Raw genomic sequence first — 27,319 nt, 5'->3', positions numbered from 1 at the left:
TTTAAATGTCTCTGGGCTCCCAGGGGAAATGAGAATGCTAAAGTTGTATTATTCCCAAATGGCTTTTTGAAATTTTAATGTACTGTGATTTTCTTCTTTTTTTATGGAATTTAAATGATTAGTCACAGAGCAAGAAAGCAAGTCCTACTTAAAACTTTTCAGAGCTGGTCTGTGATTTACAGTTTAGAAGGAGCCACAGTCTTTCTTCTTGATAAGGGTGCTGTTACCAGAACAGATCACATTGCCTTAGAAAGAGGTTCAGTGTTGATTCCTCTTTGAGGAGAAAGGTGATGGCCAGAACACCAGTTAAGTCTGAGGGTCTATTGTAAGAATGTAATCTACGTTCCATATAACTCAAGGTTTCTAACTCATGGCCAGGCTGTTTCACTTGGCCATTCTGTTACTAAGGTGACCGTAACCTTTGAAACCTTATTAAAAAGTAAACCTAAGTTAGCATCAGGCATTCTTTACAGAGATCACTGTGGGGCCCCGCCCCATTTTCACCATTGCTCATAGTTTATGCGTCCTTTCTGCTATTAGCAACATTAATGTAGACTAAATTGTTGCCAAACAAACAGACAAACCTGTACTACTGGGCGAGCATTTGGAGTCATCAGAAGCAGGGTTCAAGCACAGATGATCCATGTGTGTGAACACATAATTACAGTGAAGTCTGGAGGCCTCTATAGACAGGAGCTGACTTCACAGCTGTGGTGAGTTTGTAGAGGGCTGGAAACTCAGGGAGAAAAGAAGGACGGCTTCCTAGCAGGAGTAATAGTCACATCGAGGCAAAGGCACTAGTAAGAGATAAGATGTATGGGGTGTCGTTCTGCTGTTGTTCTAAACACTTAAAAAGAGGATTGTCCCCTTTAAATCTCAAGAAAACCTTATAAAGCACTGCAGGGTACTTCCATTCGGTAGACAAGGGAACAAAAGGGTATAAAGTTAGGTCTTTGAAGAAGTACACCACAGAGTTTACTTTTTAAAGATATCTGTAATAGCAGCACCCTTCCCAGAATGTTTCAACAATTTTGCAGTTGCTTCATTAAGACAGGACCCCTTTGTGTGAATCTACATTCTGTGAGAGTGTCATAAGAAACTAACAGAATGCAGCAGGAAGTGATGCTGTGATTGTTTCAAAGGTTAGGTCAGGAATGAAGGTCCACACCCACTGGAACATTGTTCTGGAACTCTGACCTCTGCAGCTCTGCCAATCCATCTGCCCATGGCTGGCATGCTCTGAGGTGATGCAGCTAGCTACCCTAAGGAAGAGACCACCAGTTATAGCTTAGGTTTAAAGGGGATAGGGAAGGAGGGAGGGAGGGAAGGGGGAGAGAGAAAGAGAGAGAGAGAGAGAGAGAGAGAGAGAGAGAGAGAGAGAGAGAGAGAAGGAGGGAGGGAGGGAGGGAGGGAGGGAGGGAGGGAGGAGGAGGAGGAGAGACCAAACACTAGCAGCTCCTAGGGCTTATAGCTCCAGCCATAATATTAGCTGCACCCAAGAAAATGAACTGAAACCAAGACTTCCTGGACAAGCCTGTTTCTACATCCAGACCCACAGAAACTGCCAGATAACAAAGTAATTATAGTTTCAGCAACTGAATTTCAGGGTGATTCCTTATATAGAGTTGCTAATAGAATACCACCAAAGAGAACTACAGTTGTAATTTAAACTTTGGCTCCATAACACCTTCCTATGTCCTGGTACATACGAACACTCCTCCATATCCTTCACATGGAGAAATGCAAAAAAAGAAAGAAAGAAAGAAAAGAAAAGAAAAGAGAAAAAGAAAAGAAAAGGAAGAAAGAAAGAGAAAAAAAAGAAAGAAATTATTCCTTTAGATTAGTCTTCTGAGAGGCAGGAAACGCTTTTGTACTAAGGCTTATTTTGTCTCCATTTTAAGGTTGAAAATTAAACAAAGGAAGCAAAAAAGTAAAATTTCTGGAGCTCATAAACACACTAGTTGTCAAGACTGTAAAAGCTGACTGTCCATTGACTGAGGAGATGCATGGCACATCTCTAAAGTGATGAAGTCACACATCTCTGGAGTGATGATGTCACATCTCTGGAATGATGATGTCCTATCTCTGGAGTGATTAATTCCAACCATATTAAAATGATGTAGTGTTTAGACTACATGGAAACTAATATTTCAAATCAGGCAGTAATTTCTGATGAGGCGAATGAGATAAGAGAAGACAAGTTCTTTTAAGGCAGAAAGCTTGGATTTTCATGAGAGAAAATATAGCCCTTCCTTTTTTAGTTAAAACAACTTGTTGAATTTATGCACCCCTGGAAACCCGCAAGCATTTTAGAGATGAACTTCAAAACAATAAAGTCTTCCTCCTTAGATTCTGTGGGATCAGCATAAAGGCATTTACTAAGTAAGGTGCTGAGAATGATTTCTTACTGTCTCAGTTTCTTTATTTATAAAATATAAAGTAATAGCTGAACTTTCCATCCAGGAATTGTTTGCACTTGTCATGTATTCAACCAAACAATTTTTCTAAATACCTAAAGTAACAATTTATCTCCTTGACATGTCTCAGAATACGTCAATATTGTGTATAAAACAGACACTGCACACTAATGTCACATCTGTGGCTACCATCAGCATGTGATGAAGACCATTTGGGAAGCCAGCCAAGGGATGACTTTGGGACAGCACATTGTGGTTCACTTTGGAGGCTCATTCCCTGCCTGCCTGCCTGCCTCCCTGCCTGCCTCCCTCCCTGCCTGCCTGCCTGCCTCCCTCCCTCCCTTTCTTGAATGTTAGGATAATTTGACTTTGAGAACGTCACACATGGACACTGAATCCATGTCACTTCTACCTCCCCCTCAACTTCTCCAGTGTCCCCACCCCCAAAGTCATGGCCTCTTCTTTAATCATTTTTGTTGCACATGTATATGTATGTACACACATATATATTTATAACGTACTAAGTACATTTCATGTTATCCGTACGTACATGTGTCCATGGCTGCCCATTTGGGATTGGACAACCTGTGTGTCCATGGCTAGAGGAGACTGATTCTTCCTCTCTCGGCAAGCTTGATCACTTGTAGCTCTTCATGAGATTTCTTAACATTGCTCTGTGATGGAAGTTTCTCCAACCCACTATGATGACTCAGACAGTTTTATTCAACCTTATTAATTATAAGGTATACTTTGTCTGTCTGATTTATGAACTTCGAATACTACTCTGAGTGTAAATTTTAGTGAAAATGTCTATTTTATAAAGTGATAAAATGCAATCATATTTATATTACGTTGCAATATATGCCTATATTTGTGTTTTTGATAGCCTAAGAAATGTTAAGAATAGATGAATTACTCTTACCTTAAAATATTTATTTGTTTTATGTGTTGGTGAGAGAGACACAGAAAAATGGGGGGATAAAGAGAAAGATGTGAGAGTGGACAACTTTGCAGGAGGTGCTTTCTCCCTCCACCTTCTTTTTGAGGCAAAGTCACTCTTGTTATTTCTGCCACTGTGCTGTGCATGGGAGCTTCCAGCCTATTCTCCTGTCGGTGCCTCCCAGAACTCATGTGAGGTGAAAATTCTGGCACTGGGGTTGCAGATCTGAGTCACTGCACACAGCATTTTTGCATGGGTCCAGAGGATCAAACTCAAATCTCCAGGAGGTCTTCCCACTCAGTGTTTTTAATCACTGCACCTCAATAGCTTAGTTTTACTTTTTTAAATCATTTTTTAAAATTATATTGTACACTTGTTCCTGTGGCTTTTTCCTCGTGAAAGTAATAGTAAGCTCAGGTGTTACATAAATCATGTCATTCAATTGAGCAATGTTTTTGCAGTGAATTGATGAGGATTATTTATAAACTGCACAAAGAATTTGAATTAAAGGTAATTTGTTTTAAAAGATCACTTTACTATAAATAGAACAAATGTTTTAAAGGAGAATAAAAGTTTTAAGTAATTACCATTGGTAAAATGATAATACTAACTGGAAGTCTAGTTTATTGAACCTTCAGCATGAGGTCATCAGTTTTGCATAATAATTCGTTTAATTTTTTAAAACAATAATGGAGAGGGTATTAATGTCATTACACTCATTTTACGGATGCAGCAAAGGGAAAGGAAAAATGATACATGAACTAAATAAAAGAGGATCTGCCATCCAGCTCCTGTACACATCTGTCTCAGTTACTCTGCTACTGCTGTGAAGAGACACAGTGACCAAAGCAACATATAAAATAAATTATTTAATTAGGGGCTTGCTTACAGTTTTGGAGGGTCAGTCCATAATTATCATAGCAGAGAGAGTGGCAGCAGTCAGGCATGGTGCTGGAGAAGTAGATGAGAGCTTATAGCTGATCTACAAGTTGCAGGCAGAAAAGTGGTCTGGGCTTGGAGTGAGCTTCTGAAATGACACATTAAGGCCATAGCTGCTCCAACAAGGCCACACTTCCTAGTCCTTCCCAAATAGTTCTAATAAATGGGGACCAAGCATTCAAATCTGTGTCAATCTAAATCAAATCTATGGGGGCCATTCTGGTTCAAATTCAGTGTCTTTATTTTGACTCTCACTGTAGTAACATGCAACTGTTTATTTCAATAGATATTTTAAATTCCAAATAAGCTTATAAAACCTCAAATATTCTATATAATTAGTGTGGAGAGCAGAGTCTCACATAGCCCAGAATGCCTTCAAACTTGTTACTCAAGTCTGGGATAATGAGCAGATGCCACCACATTTAGTTTTATGCAATTTTAAGAATTGAATTCAAGGCTCGTGCATTCTAGTGCATTCTCTACTAACAGAGCTACATCCCTTACTCTAAAACCTCAAATGTATCCCAATTTCTTAAATTTATTGCATTTCTCTATTTGTTTGCGTGTGTGCACATAGGCATGTTTGTTCACCACTAGGGGTCAGAGGACAAATTGAGGAAGTCGATTGCACCTTGTGGGTCTTCAAGAGAGAATTCAGGTCATGAGGTGTGGTAGCAGGAGCCTTTGCTTACTAAACTCAAAGTAGCTTAGCCATGAACAAGTAATGACAATATTAAGAAGGTGAATAACTTTTAAAGGTAGTTACTTATTTGGGAGATTCGCTGCAAGTTTTATGAGCTATGCCAAGCTTAAAGAAAGCATGCTGTAGGTACAGTATTTCCATAACTTTTATTAAACTTCTTAAAAATAATAGTAGATGTGTATGCTGCATTAGACAGATGCAGCCTCATATAATGGCCTTACTCCCAGTGCTTGTGTGTATTTATTTTAAGCAGCAGAGTTTACGGTAGATTTCTTCTATGAACATGTATCCTTTGTTTTTCTTTTTTCTTCACAATTTTCTTCACTGCATAAACTGCTGAGTCCTTTTAAATAGTCTTCTTTGAAAGAAAATATAGCAAAGAATTTGTTTTTCACAGCAGATAAAGCACTCAGGATAGATTTCAAAGGGAAAGGGGATTTTCACAGCTATGGTAGTCAGTATTTTAGTGGATGGTTGTCACACTCTTTAAAATGAGTGAGAAGCAGAGATGTGACCTGACTCACATGACAGCCAGAGACAGACAGTGGGTGTCCAGAACCACAAGCTTGTGGCCCTGTTGTCTGATAGCATGGCTTTTCATTTCTCCTTTCTGTCTTCATCAACATTGATAAATAGTAGAAGACATTCAGTTGAACCTCAAGAGATTTGTGGAGGTCTAGATAATTTTTTGAGATCTTCTTTGTTCCTTGCTGACTGGAATAGAGAGAATCAGGCTGATTTTTAAGTGAAGCCACATTCACATCACTGTAATAGTAATCTAAGACTTAGGTTGTAGTTAGAAATCATTTCTACATATTATCTACAATCTTCATAAGAGGTATTACTATGTACTTTTGATGGAATGCCATAATGTCAACAATGGAATTAGAAGGATGTAAGACATGGAATCCATGCATTTTCTAGTGATGCAATAGGTCACTTTAACCTACAAGGAATTCCACTAAGCATGACAACTAAAGACTGATTTGCTATAGACACTGACTGCATTGATATCTGTTGATCATAATCTCATAAAACCCACTGGCTTAAAAATCAGGATGATATGTAAAATTTACATGCACTTCATGGACATTTTTACAAAGTGCCTTCAAAACAAAGCAAAAAGTATACATGCTAAGCTGGAGCACATATATTCAGTTTGGAGAAAAAATTGAATTAAAATAAAACATTTCTCATCTTCTTTGCTCTGTTGTAGTTAGCTCTCTTCAGTATCTGTCAAGCCTCTAAAATCCGTATGAAAATCCACTAACACCAAAACAACAGACTAAATGAAGCATGAGACTTGAGATAGATGCCTCATTTAAGGAAATGATCACATACAAAGAATCCAAATCCACTAATTTTGTTTAAAGGTAAAAATTAATAGCGGCTTTATGTAGATATTTTTCTTACTCACTTCAGGTTCTACTATAATTTTTGTCCTATAGCAGAAATGCAGTACTGCTCTTGGAACCATCATATTTAATTCCCGAAGAGACTGCAGTTTGTCATTACAGATGGAGTGATAGCCTTGACGGTATCATTGAACTTTTGTCATGACTAACCTGGAAGAGTTGCTGTGTGTCAGAGAATTTTGTCATTCATCTTGCTTTTGAAAGACCAAATTTATTTGCAACCTTGAATGACATTGGCTACATGAAACAGCCTGAAATCTATCACACCCGAGTCTTATAAAACTGCAATTTAAAATCCTAAGTGTTGACCTGCTTTTCAGAACCATCTTCAAAGTCAATGACTTTCAAATATTTTCTTACAAACCTGGAGATTTTTTTAGCTGATAACAATAACTTTATGTTTTCCTGTATTTTTTCCTGAGTACATGAGGTCACCTAACATGTACCATGTGTTCTTATTTTCCTTTTAGAGAAAAGTAGAAATCAATGTCATTAGAAACACATGTATATGTCTTATATTCATAAAATGTCAGTGTGCAACTGGAAAGTCAACAGGTCAAGAGAGTGGGGTTTAACCTTTCTTTGGATTATTCAGCCAACAGTTGAAACAATCAGCTTACATGGACAGGGAACAGAATTGCATAAAAGTTATCCTGGGAAAGCAAGATTGTCTTTGAGCGTTCTGTGTTGAAAAGTATACAAAACATGTATCTGAAGATGGCCTTGTAATTCCATGCATGCTATTGTTCAATTCAAAGTAAACAGAAAGTAATTGAGCACTTTCTATTAACCAGGTTTGAGTTTTCAAGTGTGTGTGTGGGGCTGGTGGGGTGGGGTGTGTGTGTGGGGGGGGACTGGTTTCTGCAACCTCCATGGCCAGCAGAATGAATATCCTTGAGAGTCAAGAAGACAGTTCAATCCAACATAACTAAGTAGCTGGTGTTGGTTCAAACTTTGGGAGTCTGACCCCAAGTCATTTATTTTATGCACATTTAAGTGCAGCACAATTTGGTGAAAATTTTTCTAGTTATAATTAAGTCAACCTCACGAGCAAGGTAAAACATACAAAAATCTCCTTGAGGAACAAAGTTAGGTAAATAAAGATCAAAAGTGACTACACTGAAACTCTTTGTAAAGTACACGTGGCACTGTCTGTAAAGACAGGTTCTATAGATTGATTGAGAAATCACACTTCTGATAAGGTTCTGGAGCAATGTCCAGTGTGGTCTCACACAAATACTGCAAAGGTCATCAGGCTAGTATGCAAGTCTGCTCCCAGCCTTCTGCGCAGACAACAGATACTTTGTTCCTTCAATAGAAGGAACAATCCTCTGTGCTAGCTAGCATTCCAGGTTCCCCTAGTGCTTATCTGTGAGCACAAGGACATCTGGGCCTCCTACGTATGTGATAATAAACACTATTATTGTTCTTATAACAATAATGGCTACTATTTATAGAGCTCATTCTATATCACAAAATGGACTAATTATTTTGAACATGCAATATAATAGCCTTATAAAGTACTCTCTTTTTATCATTTCCCTCAAGTTTTACTAAAAATAAGTTGAGAAATGGAAGAATGCATAACCACAAAACAAAACCATCCACAGTCATTTCTTTCAAGAGCAATTACTGAGGAGATTTAACCATATTCTTTTCTATTCTCCCCAAGCATGATTGGTAGAGCCATGGATACGTGTACTGTGATGTATGTCAATATACATACTCTTACAGTGCAGATATGAGTGCAGATGCAAATGGAGATGCTTTGCAAAATTTCTGGTTAATGATTGGATAGCATCCTTGGTGTGGAGTAGTTACGTCTTCAATATTTACTGTTGAGATCATTTATATTTTTCCTCTTCTGTAATTAAATACATATAATCCATTATGTGTATCATGATCCTATATTCCAAGAATATCCATATGATATTCTTGGAACTGACTGAATTGCTGGGGAGAAGCAAGAATCTTTGACTTAACATGCTCCAATATCATTTTTTTCTTTTTCATTTCATCTTTGTTTTTGAAGCTTGATTACCCTGAATATGAGATTGTAAAGCTACAAGAGGGATGGGGATATAGCTCATTGATAGAGAGTACTTTCTTTTAAAAAAGAATATAAGGCTTGGGACTCAAAACCAGCATCACAAACATAAATATTTTAATATTAAGTTTATTTCATAATTTTTAATTATGCATATATATGCACATCTGTATGTGGGTATGTGCATGTATGAGTACAGATGTGTTCTGTTCAGAGACGGTGCAGACAAAAAGACCTCTTGGAGCCAGAGTTATGGTTGGTTGTGAGTTGCCCAATATGGGTATTGGGAACCAAACTTAGGTCCTCTGAAAAAGCAAGGATCACTTTTAACCATCAAGCCATTTCTCTATCTCCTGAAATAAAAATTCACTGTGGCAGAATCTATGAACTTCTCCACGTATGCCTTTTATTTATGGTGTTTCTTTTAAACTCTAAAAATATAAAATATATTTTATGATATACTTAGATGTGGTGGTAATCTAATTGTACTGAAATATTATTTTGATTGTATGTTAATAAATAAAGTTGTCCGGGAGTCAGAGCTATTAGAGCCATAGCAAGAGTGTGGCGGTGGTGGCACACGCCTTTAATCCCATAAGATCTCTGTGTGTTCAGGGATATAGCCAGCATTGGAGACATATGCCTTTAAGACCTAGGGGGCTGTACATTCAGACAGTGACGAGGCAGTCATGTGTTTGGGTTTACAACCAATGAGAAGGCAGAACAACATACTATAAAAAAACGAACCGACAGGAAGTAGGTCTCTTTTCGAGAAGCTGGGACAGCAGGCGGAAGGGTGAGATTTTAGCTCTGAGCTCTGACCTCTCGGCTTTCTCCTTTACATTGTTTCTGTGTTTCTTATTTAATAAGACGGTTAGTTACATCTATACTTAGATGTTTAGTGGGCTGCTAATATTTCTCCTAAACAAATAAGCATTAAGTTCTTTTGTGTGTGTTTTTTATATACTTATCATTTTGACAAATGAAACCTCTAATTTACTTTTATTTTTTATCTTTTACAAAATTGTAATCTAATATTAACAGTTTGTGAGCCTCCTGAAAGTATGGAGCCAGATTTGGTTTTATGTTTATTGATAGTGTACATAAGGATGAAGATAAATGAATGCACATTGAAGGGGATCACCATTCACTACATTTTGTGACTATCTTAAAATTATTATTAGGTTTCTGAAATTATTTTGTAAGGGTGTACTTCTTCATATTCCTTGTGATTAAAGGGCCTTGCTTGCATGTGACTTCCCCGAGATAAGTTGTGGCAGTCTAATAGAAGAGATTTTAAATAATAAAACAAATCACTTTATTCACAGAGATGTTAAGCCAAGAGCTTCCCACTGTTTAAAACAGACTAAAGATTTTTCAGTCCTTGGTTTGGAGGTGATGTGCTAGGACATCTTCCTAGCACAACATACAGTTCTTTTTCTTTCCATTGAGAAAACTCTTTAAAGTTTGACATAGAGTAAATGGAGAAGAAGCAGGTGTCTGGTAAGGAAGAGTTGCAGATGACTGTGGGATGCGTTAGTGTTAGAAGATTAGGCTTGACTCTCCATTGCTCCAAAGAGTATGAAAGGCTTAGGACCGCCTTGTTTATGTAAAATGAGGAAACCATCAGGTACTAAATCAGCCATCTATCAAGATCAGCACCAACCAAGCTAAGTCCTGTTCATGTGAAAATTACCCCTAATTCCTGTGGTCTCCCTCTTCAAAAAAACGTGATTCCCAAAAAGGAAGATGTTACACAAAGTTATATCAGAAACTACAGCATACAACACCTGATTAGTTTTTCTCAAAACTCTCAAGGATATCAAAACTAAAGAAGCTTGAGGTTTAAGGAGACAAGGCAACTAAATTCAATGTGATGTCATGGAAAGAATCCTGAGACAGAAGAGGGATATTATTTGAGAACAGGAAATGTCAATAAAGTGTGACTATGTAATGATGGCCTATTGATGCTGACTCATTAGTTAAATAAATGTACCTAACTAACATAAGATGTTTACAATCATGGGATGTGATGTATGTGGGGTACAGGGTAACTTTTATTTTTGCAACTTTCTTATAATTATAAAACTCTTAAAATAAATATTCAGGTTAAGATATACTTCCTAACAAAGCATGAAAAATTCTTACCTAATTATAAATATGAGAATACATATTCTGGTCATTTTCAGAAAGACAACATTGTTCTAGAAAGAGGCAGATAAATGGAGGAAGAAATGATAAGTCTCAGAAAGAGTGACTATAAAGGTGAACCTAGGCTATTGATTAGATAAAGTAATAAAACCAGGTAGACATCATTTAAACATCTGAAATTACCATGGTGATGACAATGATGCAAAAATTCGAAGCCTAACAGAATCAAACGAGCTCCAGTGACTATAGTTTCTAGAAGTGGTCAAGCACTAATTTATATGAGGATCTAATAATAAATGCTGTGATGTCTAGTGTAGTTGGAAGATTTTTCTGGTCCTGTCCAGGCCCTGTGGTCAGGACAAATCTCTCACCCACTGTCCTCCAGCCTTTTATAAAATAATTACATAGAGGTTTAATGTTAATTATAACTGCTTGGCCATTAGGTCAGGCTTATTACTGACTAGCTCTTACACTTAAATTAACCATAATTCTTATCTATGCTTATCCACATGGCTTGATACCTTTTCTTAGGTCTGCTTTGTCATCTTGCTTCCTCTGTGTCTGTCTGGTGACGCCTGACTCAGCTCTTCCTCTTCCCAGAATTCTCTTCATCTGCTTATCCCACTTATACTTCCTGCCTGGCTACTTGCCAGTCAGCATTTTATTTATCACCAATCAGAGCAACACACATTCACAGCATACAGAACAACATTCAACAGCAGTCTAGGATTACCACTGAAAGTAATAAATTAATATAGTGGAAGGTTGAAAAAAGAGGGAAATAGCAAACTAAATTCACAAATTTAAAAGAAGGTGCTTATCAATAGGGATTATAACACAATATATGGTATCTTTTAGAAATAGGGAAATTGTAGATTTAATTCAAAGATGTCAGGTGTTAGAGGTCAGTTACATAGTGTATACTATGGTTAAAAGAGTAAGGTATCTAGAATATGCTTATGTTTATAAAGAGCTAGAATATGTTCAAATAATAATACATAGAGAAATTCTCCAATGTGTGGGTAATGAAATATAAAAGTAGACTTTAAAGAATGAAATTCATGTAAATGGTTAACCAAAAAGAAATTGGCGCAGGTAACAAATGTCACAAAAAGTCAACTTTAATAAGAGATGCTAGAGACAAAAAGGCATGTTTTATAACAAAGGGTCATATGTGCTAGGAAAATGTGACAATGTTAATAAAGCTTCAAATTGCATGAAACAAAACTTTCAATCATAAAAGGACAAGTAAAATCCAATAAAGAGATTAAGAAAACCCTCAAAGACATAAAAATATGGAAAACCTGAGTAACAAACTAGAACAAATTAAATATACATGTTTATACATATTCAAAATGTGTACATATAATTTAAAACCCATATTGAGCAAGTATTAGAATATAAATAATTTAATAAATTTTCAAGAATTGAGATTTTGCTGAATATATACTGTCTCCACTATAAAATTGACCTAGCATTTCATAATAAGACATTTAAAAGTTGTCAATGGTTTTGAAGAAAGTCCCCAAAATATAATTTAAAATAATCTGAAGAAGAAATGTTCATTTATAGTAGGAAATGTTTTGAGTTGAACAATAATTAAAATGCAACATGAAAAACTGTGAGGCATAGCCAATACATTAGCTTTAGGAAAATTATACCCTAACCCAAACATCTAAGTGCAATATGCTGTCTTCAGAAGCTGCCGTAGTTTTTTTCTCTCCCAGGTCACACGTGAAAGTGTTTTTATCAAAAGACAAATTCCTTTTCTTCCTCCTCCTGCTCTTTCTTCTCCTCAAGCTCCTCCTTCTCCTGCTCCTTCTCCTCCTGTTCTTCCTCCTGCCCCTCCTCCTCCTCCTGCTCCTGCTTCTCCTGCTCCTGCTCCTCCTCCTGCTCCTCCTCCTGCTCCTTCTCCTCAAGCTCCTCCTCCTCCTCCTGCTCCTGCTCCTCCTGCTGTGGGATGGTCTGTATGTCAATTGCTCTGATTGGTCAATAAATAAAACACTGATTGGCCAGTGGCTAGGCAGGAAGTATAGGCGGGACTAACAGAGAGGAGAAAAGAAAGAACAGGAAGGCGGAGGGAGTCACTGCCAGCCGCCACCATGACAAGCAGCATGTGAAGTACCGATAAGCCACGAGCCACGTGGCAAAGTAAATTAATGGAAATGGGCTGAATATAAGAGTGAGAGCTATCTTTCCTTCACTCACGCTCGCCTCGGATTCGAGATGGCGGCGGCGGTGGCGGTAGACTCAGACTCCTGGGACGCGGACACGTTCTCTATGGAGGACCCAATGTGGAAGGTTGCAGGTGGCGGTACGACCCGCAGGGACCGCTGGGAGGGCGAGGATGAGGACGAGGACGTGAAGGATAACTGGGATGATGATGATGATGAAAGTAAAGAGGAAGCAGAAGTAAAACCAGAAGTAAAAATTTCAGAAAAGAAAAAAATAGCAGAAAAGATAAAAGAGAAAGAACGGCAGAAGAAAAGGCAAGAAGAAATTAAAAAGAGGTTAGAAGAGCCGGAAGAACCTAAAGTGCTAACTCCTGAAGAGCAAATAGCAGATAAACTTCGGCTAAAGAAGCTACAGGAAGAGTCAGACCTTGAATTAGCAAAAGAAACGTCTGGTGTTAATAATACAGGTTATGGAATAGATGCTATGAACCCATCTTCAAGAGATGACTTCACAGAGTTTGTTAAGTTACTAAAAGATAAAATTACACAATATGAAAAATCACTATATTTTGCCAGTTTTTTGGAAGCCTTAGTTCGAGATGTCTGTATTTCACTGGAAATTGATGACTTGAAAAAGATTACCAATTCATTGACTGTGCTTTGCAGTGAAAAACAGAAGCAAGAAAAGCAAAGCAAAGCCAAAAAGAAGAAGAAAGGCGTGGTTCCCGGAGGGGGATTAAAGGCCACCATGAAAGACGATCTGGCAGATTATGGTGGATATGATGGAGGATATGTACAAGACTATGAAGACTTCATGTGACATTTTACCTTCTCCTGGTGTCTTCTTTCTGTTGCCCACAATCCCTTCAACATGTAGCACAACTTCCTTTCTTTTCAGTTCTGCCAAATGCTACAATCAGAAGTGCAGTATCTTTTGTGCTGGTTATTTAACCCCTTGACACTCAGGTGCTGATGAGCAAATGAGGGAACTTGGATCTTGTTGCCAAGGGGTTAAAATTGGGAACCTCAGTTGCTACTAAATCATAGTTTAAAAACAAAAGAAACCTAATAATGTTGTCATTGTTGCTATCTGATTCCATAGCAGCAGTCACTAAATTGGAAACAAAGGTTGCAACATGACAAAAAAAAAATTGTGTAGTATTTACCAGCACCATTCAGTAATACAGCCTTAACCATACCTCCTTGAACTACTTCATAACTTGTCAAGAAAAGCAGTTTGCACAAACTAGGGCATGTGGGATGCACCTAGTATTAAAATTGCTTTGTCTTAAAATTGAGAGTGAGGATATTAAAAACATGTTGTGAAGAAGACTGCTTATCTCAGAGCGAAGATACTGTGGCTGAAATATACTAGTTTGATACTTAAGATTTTAATGACCAAAACCCTTCAACTTTGAAGCTGAAGAAGGTAAACCTCTCCATTATTACAGTGCAAGTGGTGGACGCTCCAGTCATTGACTGTCTAGTTATTTATCGGCCTATCTCTACTGATGGAGGACTTCAGATGGGGGAGGGAACTCTGTTTCTATTTGCCTGATTCAAGTGTCTGAGAAACAAATCTTTCTGTTCTAGGCTGCAACAGAAAAACTTAACAGGGTTTTGGCATTTCCTTTTCTTTATAAAACATGCTCAACAAACTGCACCAGTTAACTACAGTTTGGTAAATTGTTATGTTAACAATTATGACATCTGCAATGTTTTATAAAGCAACTAATTTAATAAAATCACTATTGTGAGGACTTAAATTTTGTGTTACCTCCCAAGAGATAATTGAGTACAGGATGCAGCTCTTGGGTGGAATTCTCTGTGTACTCACTAAGGCTTAATCAGTGCCTGATATAGTTACAGCTTTGAAACAAGAATTTTGGGGTCTTTAGTTTAGTGCAGAACAAAAGAGGCTGCCTTCCTCTTGTTTATTTGGGAAATTATCTTGTTTAGATGCTGAGGCCCAATTAAGTACCTATAACTATTTATTTCTATTTATTTGGAGTATTGGCGCCTACTGCTCACGTTATTACAGTAAACATAAATTGGGTGATCATTTTAAGTAATTTAACCAAATTTGTGGTTAGTTTTTTTTTTTTTTTTTTGGTCCCCATAATTGTTAAAACCAGGACAAAAATTTTTAATGTTTCTTCTATAGGCAATAGGAACCTCAAAGCTCTGTAGTCTACTAAGTGGAAAACAGGACCATCTAAATGACTTGAATTAATAGAAGGCCGTGACTACACAGCAATAACTATAGTAAATACTGTTGAAGGCAGACAAGGGCTAAGATCTCCTTAGCAGTAATAATGACAGACACTGAATTAAAACCTATTTTATTATAGAAAGATCAGTTTCTAACTCATGAAAATGTATCACCTGTTCCTTAACTGTGTAAATAAGATTAAATTGCTTTGAAACTGGAAAAAAAAGAGTGAGAGCTAGACAATGATAGGCCTGAACTATTGGCCAAGCAGTTTAAATAATGTAAGAGTCTGTGTGTTTATTTTATAAGTGGGCTCCGGACTGGCAGGACTGGCGAGACTTGGTGGGACCTGGAGAGAAGCTCTCCAGCAACATCTTCCTCCTCCTGCTCCTTCTCCTCAAGCTCCTCCTCCCCCTGCTCATCCTGCTCCTCCTCCTCCTGCCCCTTCTCCTGCCCCTTCTCCTGCCCCTCCTCTCCTGCTCCTTCTCCTCCTCCTCAAACTCCTCCTTCTCCTGCTCATCCTGCTCCTTTTCCTTCTGCTCCTACTCTTCCTCCTCCTCAGCTCCTCCTCCTGACCTTCCTTCTTCTGCTCCTCCTGCTCCTCCTCCTCCTGCTGCTCCTCCTCCTGTCCTTCCTCCTCTTTTTCCTGCTTCTCCTCATCCCATTTCTCTTTCTCCAGAAGTCCCAGAACCTCTACCCAATTCCCAATTTGTGAGTGAAGAGCCAGCATACAGGATGAGTTCAACTGCCACCTCATGCTACTGACCATCAAATTGTGCCTGTCAATCTCCAGAAACATGAAAGAAAATAACCCATTTTCTTTTTAAGCACTTCCAGTTGGGGTGGATTGTCACACATATATAGGGGAACAGAAATATAGTTTTAGAGTAAGAACAAAAGACACTGACTAGAGTTAGAACACTAAGAGAGACTCACAGAAAGCAGGAGGAAAGCAGTGACAAAGGACAAGACAATTAAGGGAGAAGACAATGAGCAATGCTGAAGAGTGAACAGCGCCTAGACCTTTGTTTTGGAAAACACAGGACAGGTGGCAAACAGCTGGGATACAGAAGCTGAATGGGTGGTGAGGTGGTTGGAATAAGAATAAGCTAAGACTTGTGCCCAGTTGATGAGCTGTCTAGTAAAGATTAGGTGTGGTCTTGTTGGAGGCGTGTCCCTGAAAGTGGGCTCCTAGGTTCCCAAGGTTCACACCATGCCCAGTATCGCTTTTGTCTGCTCCCTATTGGTCAGAATGTAGCGCTCAACTTTGCTCCAGAAACATGTGCTGCCATGATCCCTGCTATGATGATAAAGGAAAAGCCTCTGAAGCTGTAAGCAAGTTCCCAATTAAATGTTTTTTGTTTTTTAAATAAGAGTTGCTTGGTCATGGGTATCTTCACAGCAACAGAACAGTGACTAAGACAGAGGTATAGAATATGATGAACAAATGACGGATACATTAATATGTACTTAATTTACACAGATAGATGATAGATAGATAGATAGATAGATAGATAGATAGATAGATAGATAGATAGATAGATAGATGAGTGATAGATGGTAGAGGATAAATTATAAACAGATGATAGACAACTGAAACATATAAGGGGATTTAAAATAATCCTCGTAAAAATAAAGACGAAGAAAATTTATAACCTAACACAAACACATTACTCAGTATTTCTTCTTCAGAATGAATTCTGAGAACAAGAATGGAGACCTAAGCACAGATTGGGCACGTTCCATAGAAGTGTGGAAATATTGAGAAAAAACTTGAATGGAGACCTAAATATAGATTGGGCATGTTCCATAAAAGTATGGAAATACTGAAAAAAAAAAAGAACTTAGCAGCAGTATATTCAGAAATTTATATGAAAGAGAAAAAAATTCCTTGAGTGACACAATTTACCCCAATGCATTTAGCTATGTAGTTGACTATTTTTATATGTAAGAAATAAGCTCATAAGTCATTACACACACAACATAGTACACACATAGAGACACAAAATATACAAATAGAGCCACATGCTGCAAGTGGCATAATAAATGAACTTAAACGTTGAAGTAAGAAATGAAACCAAACTATTTGGACAATAGAAAAAAGAAATTGCTCCAGCTTGCTTTTGTTCCCATGAAAGGTGAGAACAAGAACCTAGTGTTACAAAAACTGTGGGGGACTAGAAGAGAAAGAAAAAATACCATTCATATTATGTATATAACCACCAAAATCATTTAAAAAATCCTAGTTGAATCCAGAAATATATTAAAAGGGCACAATTTCTTGGTAAGAATGATTTTAGAGATGCAAAAAAAAAAAAAAAAAAAACAGTCAGTGTCATTTATAACCTTATAGAATTAATAAGAAAACCAAATAATTTTCGGTGTATTTTCAGTAGTGGTAAGAATTACCACTTGTTTATGAATCAAATATACAAAATGAGAACATTCTTAATCAGATCAGATAAATCTTTATAGATAGACTGATAGAAATATAGATTTGTTTCCATTCGTATGATGTGCATGTTAAAAATCATCCTTTCAAGACCCAAAGGGAGGCAAAGTTGATTACAAATATCTCTTTTGTTTGAGATTATACCCCAAGACCAATAAGTACAATAACCAATATTTTAAGAGTTAAACAAAATTGACAGACTGTTTGAAGAAACTTTTCAACAAATGTCACCCAAATGGCCAATAACATGAAAATGTGCTTAACCTAATTAATAACCAGTAAAATGCAAATTAAGTCACAACATGATGCTATTATGAAATCTCCAGAGGACCTGAAACAGAAACAGGATGTCCCAAATACTGGAAGGAATTAGTGGCATCTGGTCCCCAACGCACAGCTGGTGGGAGTATAAATTAGATTAATCTCTTTGGGAGACTGCTTGGTTATAACTACTAAAGTAGAACATGTCAGACTCTTTGGTCCTGTGATTCCAGTTGAGATGTATCATCCAGTGCAAATACATGTGTAAATCCACTGAAGGCATGCTTATATGAGAATACTCATGTCAACATTCTTCACAGTCATTAAAACCGAGAAAGTGATCAATTGTGCTTTATCTGTGAAATGGATAAATACACATTCGATAAATCCATAGAATACAATATTATACAGGAGCGAGAATGAATGAACCACAAGTTCATGTGGCACATGGATGTGTCTATAAATGGATGATTAATGAAAGAAGGCAGACATAAACACACAAAAATGTACAGTCCAAGTTTGTCTGGACACATCACAAAAAAATCGAAGCTGACATGTGGTGCCTCAAGGTCAAAGCACCTGTGACCTTCAGCTACATAGAGTGCTTCTTGAACAATCGTCATACTTGATCCTACAGTAAGCTTGTGCTGCTAGTCTGTGGATAGGCTCAGCGCCAGAGCATAGCCTAGCACACACAAGCCCTCAGATTGGATCCCAAGTTAAAAAATGGCACTTGTATACTTTATTTTTGCAAACTCAAAAAATATATTTGAGGATTGGATTCTTTTCTGTATGCATGACACACTTCGTTGAATAGTTTAAAGACAAGCAAAGGCGCTTTCAGAGGTAGTATCTCCAGAGATGGACACAATTAGTAAAGTCCAATCAAGATTCCCTGTCTGTTGCCTCCTCATTCCTGCCGCAGCCATTACTCCATGCTCTCACAGTTACTCAGGTTGGACACACAGCTCCTCCTTCTCTGTTTCTACTTGGCTTCTGCTATTCCTCACTGGTCAGTCTCCCCTGTCTTCTCTTCTCTTTGTTTCTCCAAAGCTCCCATCCTTCCTTACCTTGCTCCCTCATGCTCTGCTTTCTCCTATCCACATTCATCTTACTGAGCAAGAACCTATCACAATCACTACTCTGCATATACTAAACATGCTGAATTGAATGGATGTGTAGTACTGTTGGCTGGCAGGCCACTATCAAGTCTGAAAATGGGTTAGACTATGTCCCATATTGGATAGGAGGAATGCTTAAATTTGAGTTCTATAACTAAAGATAACTTTTAGCCATGGGTGTAGAAGTAGGCACAACCAAGCCATAGCTCTGTTTAGTCCTCAACCCCTGCTGGATACTACAGAACACTATTGTAATTTCTCTCTATTTTCTGGATCTCATTTTGAATTGCTGACTGGTAGGAAATTTCTCTTTCTGTCCTATGAACTCTCCAAATCTACAATGCTAAAACCTCCTTATTCAACTATTTAAAAACAGTACTTCACATATCAAAGATTATGACTTGGCTATTTCTCTATGGCACATTTGCTCTGGTTAAAGTGAGATGCTGGGGCTGAGGCTCACTAGGTAAAGCTCTTGCTGCACAAGCTTGAGAGCCTGAGGTTGAACACCCATGCACAGCTGGGCACAGCTGCACAGCTGCAATTCCAGTGCTTCTGTGACAAGATGTGACAGAAAAGGGAGGTCTACCACATAGGCCAACTACCATAGCACACAACAGAAAGAAGCCATCTCAAATAGGTGTGAAGGTGGGGACACCTGTAGTCGTCCTCTGAGCTCCATCTGCATGCTGTGCCATGTGCACGCTTGCAGTCACATACATACCCATGCACATACGCACACAGACACAAAATAATAAAATAAAATGAGATGCTCTTTTCTTTTCTCCTTTAAATCTGAAGAGGAAGGAATGTCAAATTGGTGGATCGATTTCAGGAGAGGCATTGCAGTTTCTTTCTGTGTGTTTACTTTGAAGAGACTGATTCTATACAACTATCCAATTGCAGATATAAACGAATGTGCTGTTGACAATGGGGGCTGTCAAGATCAGTGCTGCAATACGATTGGCAGTTATTTCTGCAGATGTCAAGCTGGCCAAAAGCTGGAGGAAGATGGCAGAGGATGTGAAGGTACCAGTGGAGACTGTCTGCTTACTGAGAAGGAAACAGAATATCTATATAATGCAAAGAGGGGGCTTGCTTTCCATCCAAGCCAGTTGAAGCACTTGTGTTAAATATTATCAAGAGCATATCTTCTTCTTGTGTCTAGATTGTAAAATTGAAACCCACTAGAACACTTCAAGTAGCTTATTATAGGCAACATGTGATTATATGCTGGTGGTGTTTGTGCTGAGTTCTGATAATAGAATTTCAATCATTCGTTTAGGTCTTGGGGTACTTTATTTCTATAGTAAAAAGTGGTGCTTCTCAAAAAAGAGTCATATGTTGCTAAAATAGAAGTGAGGTGAACAAAGTTTACATGGGGACAGCATCCTTGGATCCAATGAGCTTTTGCTCTGAGTTTAACAATTTTTTTCAAATTAATTTCTTTTATCTTTTATTTTTTTAATTTGTCATCTTATTTACTTGATAGTCATTGAGTTTTTGTTCTCTATTAGGTATTATTCTATGCCTTAGAGATGTAAAATTAATGAGCAATAAATTCTTCCCTGAAGGAACTCATTGATTAGAGGAAAAGATGGAAATATGTGCTCAGATCTTACAAAACAATGTGCTTGGGAATTCTTAAGTGGGGTTAAATGCACTGGAAACAAAGAGATGTGTGTTTTACTCTCAGCTGTGATCCGATTGTGTAACCTTGGAAAGTTACTTATCTCTCTGAGATTGCCATCTGTAAAGCTTAGGATAATGTTAGCTCCGGAAACTGCCAGCAATGTTGCTTTGAGACCTAAATAAGACAATGCATTCAAAACACTTAGCATAGAGGCTGGCACAGCCTAGGCTCAGGATAGCTGTGCACTGTGCTTACGTTCAGTTATTGGATGCTCACTTTGGGAGAAGGAAGCAGGTAGAAAGAGCTTCTCACTCAGAGGACTGGGCAGGGGCTCTAGCCTGGAAGGATCATGTGTGCTACTCCCCATGGTTGTCTTTTCTGGTGTTTTCCCAATTCATTCTACTATAATACCTGATCATTTTATATTCAGGTGTCATTGTCTACTGATTTGTTTGTTTAGGAGCACGATAAGTAAGAAAGAAAGTATTCTAGTTGTGTTGTGGACATTGACTCTTTGAAAAGTCACTCCATGGGCAGTGTTCATAGTGAGACATATGTAAATAGAGAAGTAAAGAGAATAAATAAAAGACATTCCTAGTGAAGGTGCCCTGGACTGAGGTAATGGGTGTGGTAGGGATTCCTCAATTGGCAAAGAGTCTTCTCCATTCATTCATTCACTTTCTTGTGGTAATTTCTAACTTTGGGTGTGGTTGACAGTAGTACTCCAGTATGGATTCAACATCAGAGTGTCCACAAGTTAAAAGAGAGAGAGAATGGCCACTGATGGCAACACAGACTGTACAGTGATGTTGCTAGCTGTGACCTTTCTCCATCCTGACCCATGTGTTGTCCTTTTGCTGAAGATTGTCACAGTCATCAGTTTCATTATCATAGAAACATTTCACATGTCTAGCCCAACTAGTAGCTGATGTTACATATAACAATTCTAGCCAGGCGGTGGTGGCGCACGCCTTTAATCCCAGCACTCGGGAGGCAGAGGCAGGTGGATCTTTGTGAGTTCGAGGCCAGCCTGGGCTACCAAGTGAGTTCCAGGAAAGGCACAAAGCTACACAGAGAAACCCTGTCTCGAAAAAAAAAAAAAAAAAAAAAAAAAAAAAAAAAAAAAAAAAACGATTCTATTGGCATTGGCATTTTATAGCAGTTGTTAGGCTAACTGTGGGTTAGACCGTATACCTCATAGTTCACTTTCATCCGTTGTCTTGTATTTTGTATTTCGTCTTATATCTTGACTAAAGTTGTTCCACAAACACTAAAATATTTAGTGAAGTGTTTTCTCTGGCTGCATTGAACTGTGGTAGCTTTGGAGAAACTGTGTAGGACTAAAGCTGCATTGAGGAGACTCGACAGGGGCATCCCAGGGTAGTGGTGCTTTGCTCCTTACCTGGACCCAGAAGCAAGGAAGTGGAAGGAAGCAACTCCCCCACAAAGACTGCCCCACCTGCAGTCTCATTCACCTTGGCACCCCTTGTTTTCACTTCCAGAAGTGACTGGTAGAGAAGCACATGCTGCCCTAGTCATGCTGCTGGCTCAGGTGCTGACCACGTGATAACTTAAACTTGTTCATATACGTAGTGTTGATGTAAATACACAACTCCTACCTCAAAGGAAGTAAGAGACAATTTATTCTGGAGCCAAATATGAGTGACCATGGCCCTGGCCCAGAAACACTGACTTAACTCAGCCCGTGTTTCATGTTTAAATATGCTAACAGCTCCATGAGATTTTGTATTGACAGGAAAAGAAATTATAAATCAAGACACTTTTGTTAATGCATTGGTGGAAATATCTGGTAAGCAGGTCACAAAATCTGGGGAAATCTTTGCTATAGGCCTTGGGTGCTGCTAGATGGCATACTTAACTTTTTGGTTTGTGGGACCTAGGTGTCTGTTTGTAGATTCCAAAGGATTTACCTAACAATCAAAAAGAGGATAGGTCACATACAGAGAAGGGTAATAGATGGTTATTAAACTGGGCAAAAGATGTCCCAGGATAATCTGACTTTGGACTTCAAGATTCCATAACATCCACATTATCTACATATTAATCAAGACCTTTATTCACAATAGTTAAGTTAAAAGTGAGAGAAAATTTTCCTCCAATATCCCTGACCCCCTGGCTCCTACAATTCCCTCTCCCTCTCCTCAGCAGGACTCCCTGAGTTCGGCCCAGTGTTTGGTCTTGGGTCTCTGAATCTGCTTCCATCAGTCACTGAATGAAGGCTCTCTACTGACAACCGAGGTAGTTAGTCACCAATCTGATGACAGGGGATTACCAGTTCAGGCTATGTATCCACTCGTGTCAGGAGTCTTAGCTGGGGCTGTCCTTGTAGACTTGTGGAAGTTTCCCTTGCATCAGGCTTCTGCCAGACTCTGACTCCATAAAGTCCCTCTTTCCAGTCGTCTTTCTCTATACTCTCCCCCTCTGCCCACCCCACAACCTAATCCCTCAAGTTCTCATCTCCACTCACCCAGTCCACCCAGGAAATCACCTCTATGTCCCCTTCCCAGGAAGATCCATGCATCCCTCCTTGAGCCCTCCTTGTTACCTAGCTTACCTAGTTTCTTTAGGGCTGTGGATTGTAGCATGGTTTTGCTTTACTTTACAGCTAATATCCACTTATGGATGAATACATACTTTGTTTGTCTTTCTGGGTCTGGGTTATCTCATTCAGGATGACATTTTCTAGTTCCATCCATTTGCCTGAAAAATTCATGATATTATTTTTAACAGTTGAGTAATATTTCATTGTGTAAATGCACTACATTTTCTTTATCCATTCCTCAGTTGAGGGGCATCTAGGTTGCTTCCGGGTTCTGGCTATTTTGAATAGAGCTGCTATGAACATAGTTGAACAAGTGTCCTTGTGGTGTGATTGAGCATTCTTTGGGTATATGCTGAAGAGTGGGATAGCTGGGTCTTGGGGGAGATTGATTCCCAATTTTCTGAGAAAATACCATATTGATTTTCAAAGTGACTGTATAAGTTTGCACTCCCACCAGCAGTGGAGGAGAGTTCCCCTTGTCCCACATCCTCTCCAGCATGAGCTGTCACTTGTGTTTTTATCTTAGCCATTCTGACAGGTATAAGATGGAATCTCAGGGTCATTTTGATTTCCATTTCCCTAATGGCTAAGGATAATGAACATTTTTTAAGTGTTTCTCTGACATTTGAAATTCTTCTGTTAAGAATTCTCTGTTTAGGTTAGTACCCCATTTTTTAATTGGATTTTTTTTTTTTTTGGTATCTAGTTTCTTGACTTCTTTATATGTTTTAGAGATAATCCCTCTGTTGGATGTAGGGTTGGTGAAGATTTTTTTCTCATTCTGTAAGCTGCTGTTTTGTCTTATTGACAGTGTTCTTTGCCTTACAGAAGCTTTTCAGTTTCATGAGGTCACATTTATTAATTGTTATTCTTAGTGTCAGTACTACTGGTGTTCTATTCAGGAAGTTGTCTCCTGTGCCAATGTGTCCAAGGGTATAACCAGGGAACCTGCATGGGACCAGCCTAGGCCCTCTGCATATGTGTGACAGTTGTATAGCTTGGTCTTTTTGTGGGATTCCTGGCAATGGGAGCAGGGCTGTCTCTGGTGATTTGGCTGTCTCTTGGGAACCTATTCCTCATGCTGATTGCCTTGCCCAGCCTGATACAGGGGAAGGTGCTTGCTCTGATGGCTGCTTTATATGCCATGCTTTTCGGATACTCATGGGAGGCCTACCCCTTTCTGAGCAAAAACTGAGGAAGGATGGCTTGGGGAGGGATCAGAGTGTCAGGAGAGGAGGGAAGGGAGGCTGTGGTTAGGATATAAAAGAAATTAATTAATTAATAAAAATTAGAAAATGTAAAAAATTTTAAAAAAGTGAGAGAAGAGATTTGGAAATCTGGGAATAGTTTAAAATCACTATAAGTGACTAATGGGTCACTAGAGTCTCCTCGCTGGCTGGTTTGGATAAAAGGTCTAGTGGTTTCAAAGAGCCTTGTGTGGGATGCTGCAGCCATAGACTTGAGCAGTCATTTAAGGCCATTGCTTAATTCACTTATTTAAGATGCTTTTTAAAATATACAACAGCATTATAGAGGGTATTTATTGTGTTATTGTAAAACTAGATTTGTTGTAACAAAATCTAGGGAGTACCCCCAGTGATACTGAAGCATTTGTAAAAGTGGCTTTGTCAGACAATGTACCCTCTAACTGTTCCTCTAAAGATCTATAAATTTGTGCAAAAATGGTCTACAATTACTCTTATTCATGTGTGCATATGTGTATGTGTGTGTGAGAGAGAGCGCGAGAATGAGTGTGCATGTGAGTGTGGGTGAGAGTGGGTAATTGGGAGTGAGTGAGTGTGGATGGGTGTGAGTGTGTTCACACTACAACAGGCATGTGGGGTTTGGAGTACACCTTCTGGAGCTGGTTCTCTCCTCCTGCCTTTATGTGGTCTCCAAGGATAAACTCCTGCCATGCAGCTTGCGTAGCAAGTATCTTTTCCCTCTCAGGCGTCTCATGGGCCGTAGAAAACACCTTGTGAGGGACACACTGCATTGCTACTGCTTATTCAGAAAAAAAAATGTGAACATCAGGCTGATTTTCTGATTCACAGTACCAGTGGTTAGCTTTTTGCAGGTATAGATCAACAGAGAAAACAAGGGAAGACCTGCCTGCCACTGGATCCTGTGGGTTATTTCTACGTAGACATATACATGTAAACCTACTGAAAAGACATGCACATTTTCTTCTCTTATTTATTCCTCTGGGCTGTAATATTTCTAAATCTTCAGATATGCAAATGTCTTCACATTCTGGAAACTGCATTTGTCGTTTGTTACTAAGTTTAATTTTCTAATACTTTGGTGAGGTGTTCACCCATGTCTGAGTACAGTAGGCTGGTCGTTTTTTACTTCTCGCTTGTTCTTTGTATCAGTAGTTTTCAGTCAAAGTACGCTGTTCTCTACAGACCAGTGGTTCTCAACCTTCCTAATGCTTTGACTCTTTCATACAGTCATGCTGCAGTGACCCCCAACCATACAATTTTTTCATTGTTACTTTGTAACTGTAATTTTGCTACTGTTATGAATTGTAATGTCAATATCTGTCTTTTCCAATGTTTTAGGCAACCCCTGTGAAAGTGCTATGAGGGTCATGACCAAAGGGTTGAAACCACTGCTGTAGACACTTGAGAACCTGGCAGGCCTCGCAAGGACACCAACCAAACTTGGCATATCAAGTTGCAATATGACTAGGCACATCCCCTCCTATTAAGGTTGGGTGAAGCAACCCAGTAGGAGGAAAAGTGTTCCCAAATCAGTCAGCAGAGTCAGAGGCAGCCCCTGCACCCACTGTTAGGAGTCCCACAAGAACACCAAGCTACACAACTGTAACATATATGCAGAGGACCTAGGTCAGTCCCTTGCAGGCTTCCTGGTTGTCAGTTCAGTCTCCATGAGCCCCTGTGAGCCCAGGTAGCTGATTCTGTGGGTTTTCTTGTGGTGTCCTTGACACCTCTGACTCCTACAATCCTTCCTTCCCCTCTTCCATGGGATTCCACAAGCTCCATTTAATGTTTAGTGGCTGGTTTCTGCATCTGTTTCCATCAGTTGCTGGATGAAGCCTCTCTGATTACCATTATGCTAGGCTCCAGTCTTTGAGTATAGGAGAATATCATTAGGCTTCATTGACATTTTTTTTCTCCAGTTGTATTTGTTTCTATCTTAGGTCACTGAGCTATTCAACCTCTGTTTCCTAGCCCTCCAGGTAGTGACAGTTGTGGGCTCCCTCTTGTGGTATGGGCCTGAAGCTGGACCAGTCATTGGTTGTCCACTCACACAATTTTTCTGCACCACCTTTACCTCAGCACATCTTTCAGTCAGGACAAATTGTAGGTCTAAGGTTTTGTGGCTGTTTGGTGTCCTAATCTCTTAATTGGATGTCTTGCTTGGTTACAGGAGATGGTCCATTCAGGCTCATTGTCCCCCATTGCCATGAGTCTTTGCTAGGGTCACCCTTGTAGATTTCAGGGAGTTTCCATTGCACTGGGTTTCTAGCTTGTCCCCCTGAGATACTCCCCAATTCCAGTTGTGTCTCCCAGTACTCCTCCTCCATCCTCCTCCCCACTCCCGACATAATCCCTCCTCTTCCCATCCCCACCCACCCCCAGTCTATCTAAGATATCTATTCTATTTCCACTTTCCAGGGACATTCATGTGTCCCCCCTTGAGCCCTCCTTGTTACTTATCCTCTCTGGGTCTGTGGATTGTAGCATGATTATCCTTTACTTTACAGCTAATATCCACTTATAAGCAAGTACCTGTGGATGTAATGGTCTTATTAAATAGGAAACACAGAGCCAAATGCAGAGTTAAAAGCCCAAGAGGTTAGAGCAATAACCAAGAGCTAAGACTAAAACTGCCTTCTTATTACCTGCTGCCGCCCTTCCCTTGAGAAAGAGATCTACTTCCTGTGTATCTGTCTTTTTATTGACTTTCTGTTCTGCCTTCTCATTGGTTGTAAACCCAACCACACGTCCTCCTCGTTACTGCCTGTCTGTCTATACAGACCTCCAAGTCTCTATGGTTGGTATTGAGATTAAAGGTGTGTGTCTCCAAGCTGGCTATGTCCTTGAACTCACAGATTCTGCCTGCCATGTGATCGGGATTAAGGGTGTGTGCTACCACTGCCAGACTTCTGCTATGGCTTGCTACTAGCTCTGACCCCCAGGCAACTTTATTTATTAACATACAAATAAAATCACATTTCAGCACAAATAAAACATCACCATAAGTACATACCATGTTTATCTTCCTGGGTCACTTCACTCAGGGTGTTTTTTTTTTTTTTTTT

At 39.0% G+C, this 27,319-nt stretch overlaps 2 protein-coding genes across 2 annotated transcripts in view; both read left to right on the top strand.

Annotated features, from left to right (window-relative positions):
* The window catches only part of LOC114695330 (EGF-like and EMI domain-containing protein 1), a 695,481-nt gene that overhangs the window by 401,901 nt on the left and 266,261 nt on the right, over nucleotides 1-27,319 (top strand). The window contains 1 exon segment of the mRNA XM_037206530.1: nucleotides 19,739-19,861. Coding sequence (XP_037062425.1) covers nucleotides 19,739-19,861 — 123 coding nt within the window.
* LOC114695327 (eukaryotic translation initiation factor 3 subunit J-like) lies at nucleotides 12,839-14,552 on the top strand. The gene has a single exon (XM_028872636.2). It carries the CDS (start codon nucleotides 12,839-12,841, stop codon nucleotides 13,604-13,606), a length of 768 nt encoding a protein of 255 aa, XP_028728469.1. The 3' UTR covers nucleotides 13,607-14,552.

This window comes from Peromyscus leucopus, chromosome 6 (assembly GCF_004664715.2).
Source record: "Peromyscus leucopus breed LL Stock chromosome 6, UCI_PerLeu_2.1, whole genome shotgun sequence".
NCBI classification, from domain to species: Eukaryota; Metazoa; Chordata; class Mammalia; order Rodentia; family Cricetidae; genus Peromyscus; species Peromyscus leucopus.
Note: the sequence above shows the minus strand (reverse complement) of the source record. Positions and strands in the feature narration are given on the sequence as shown.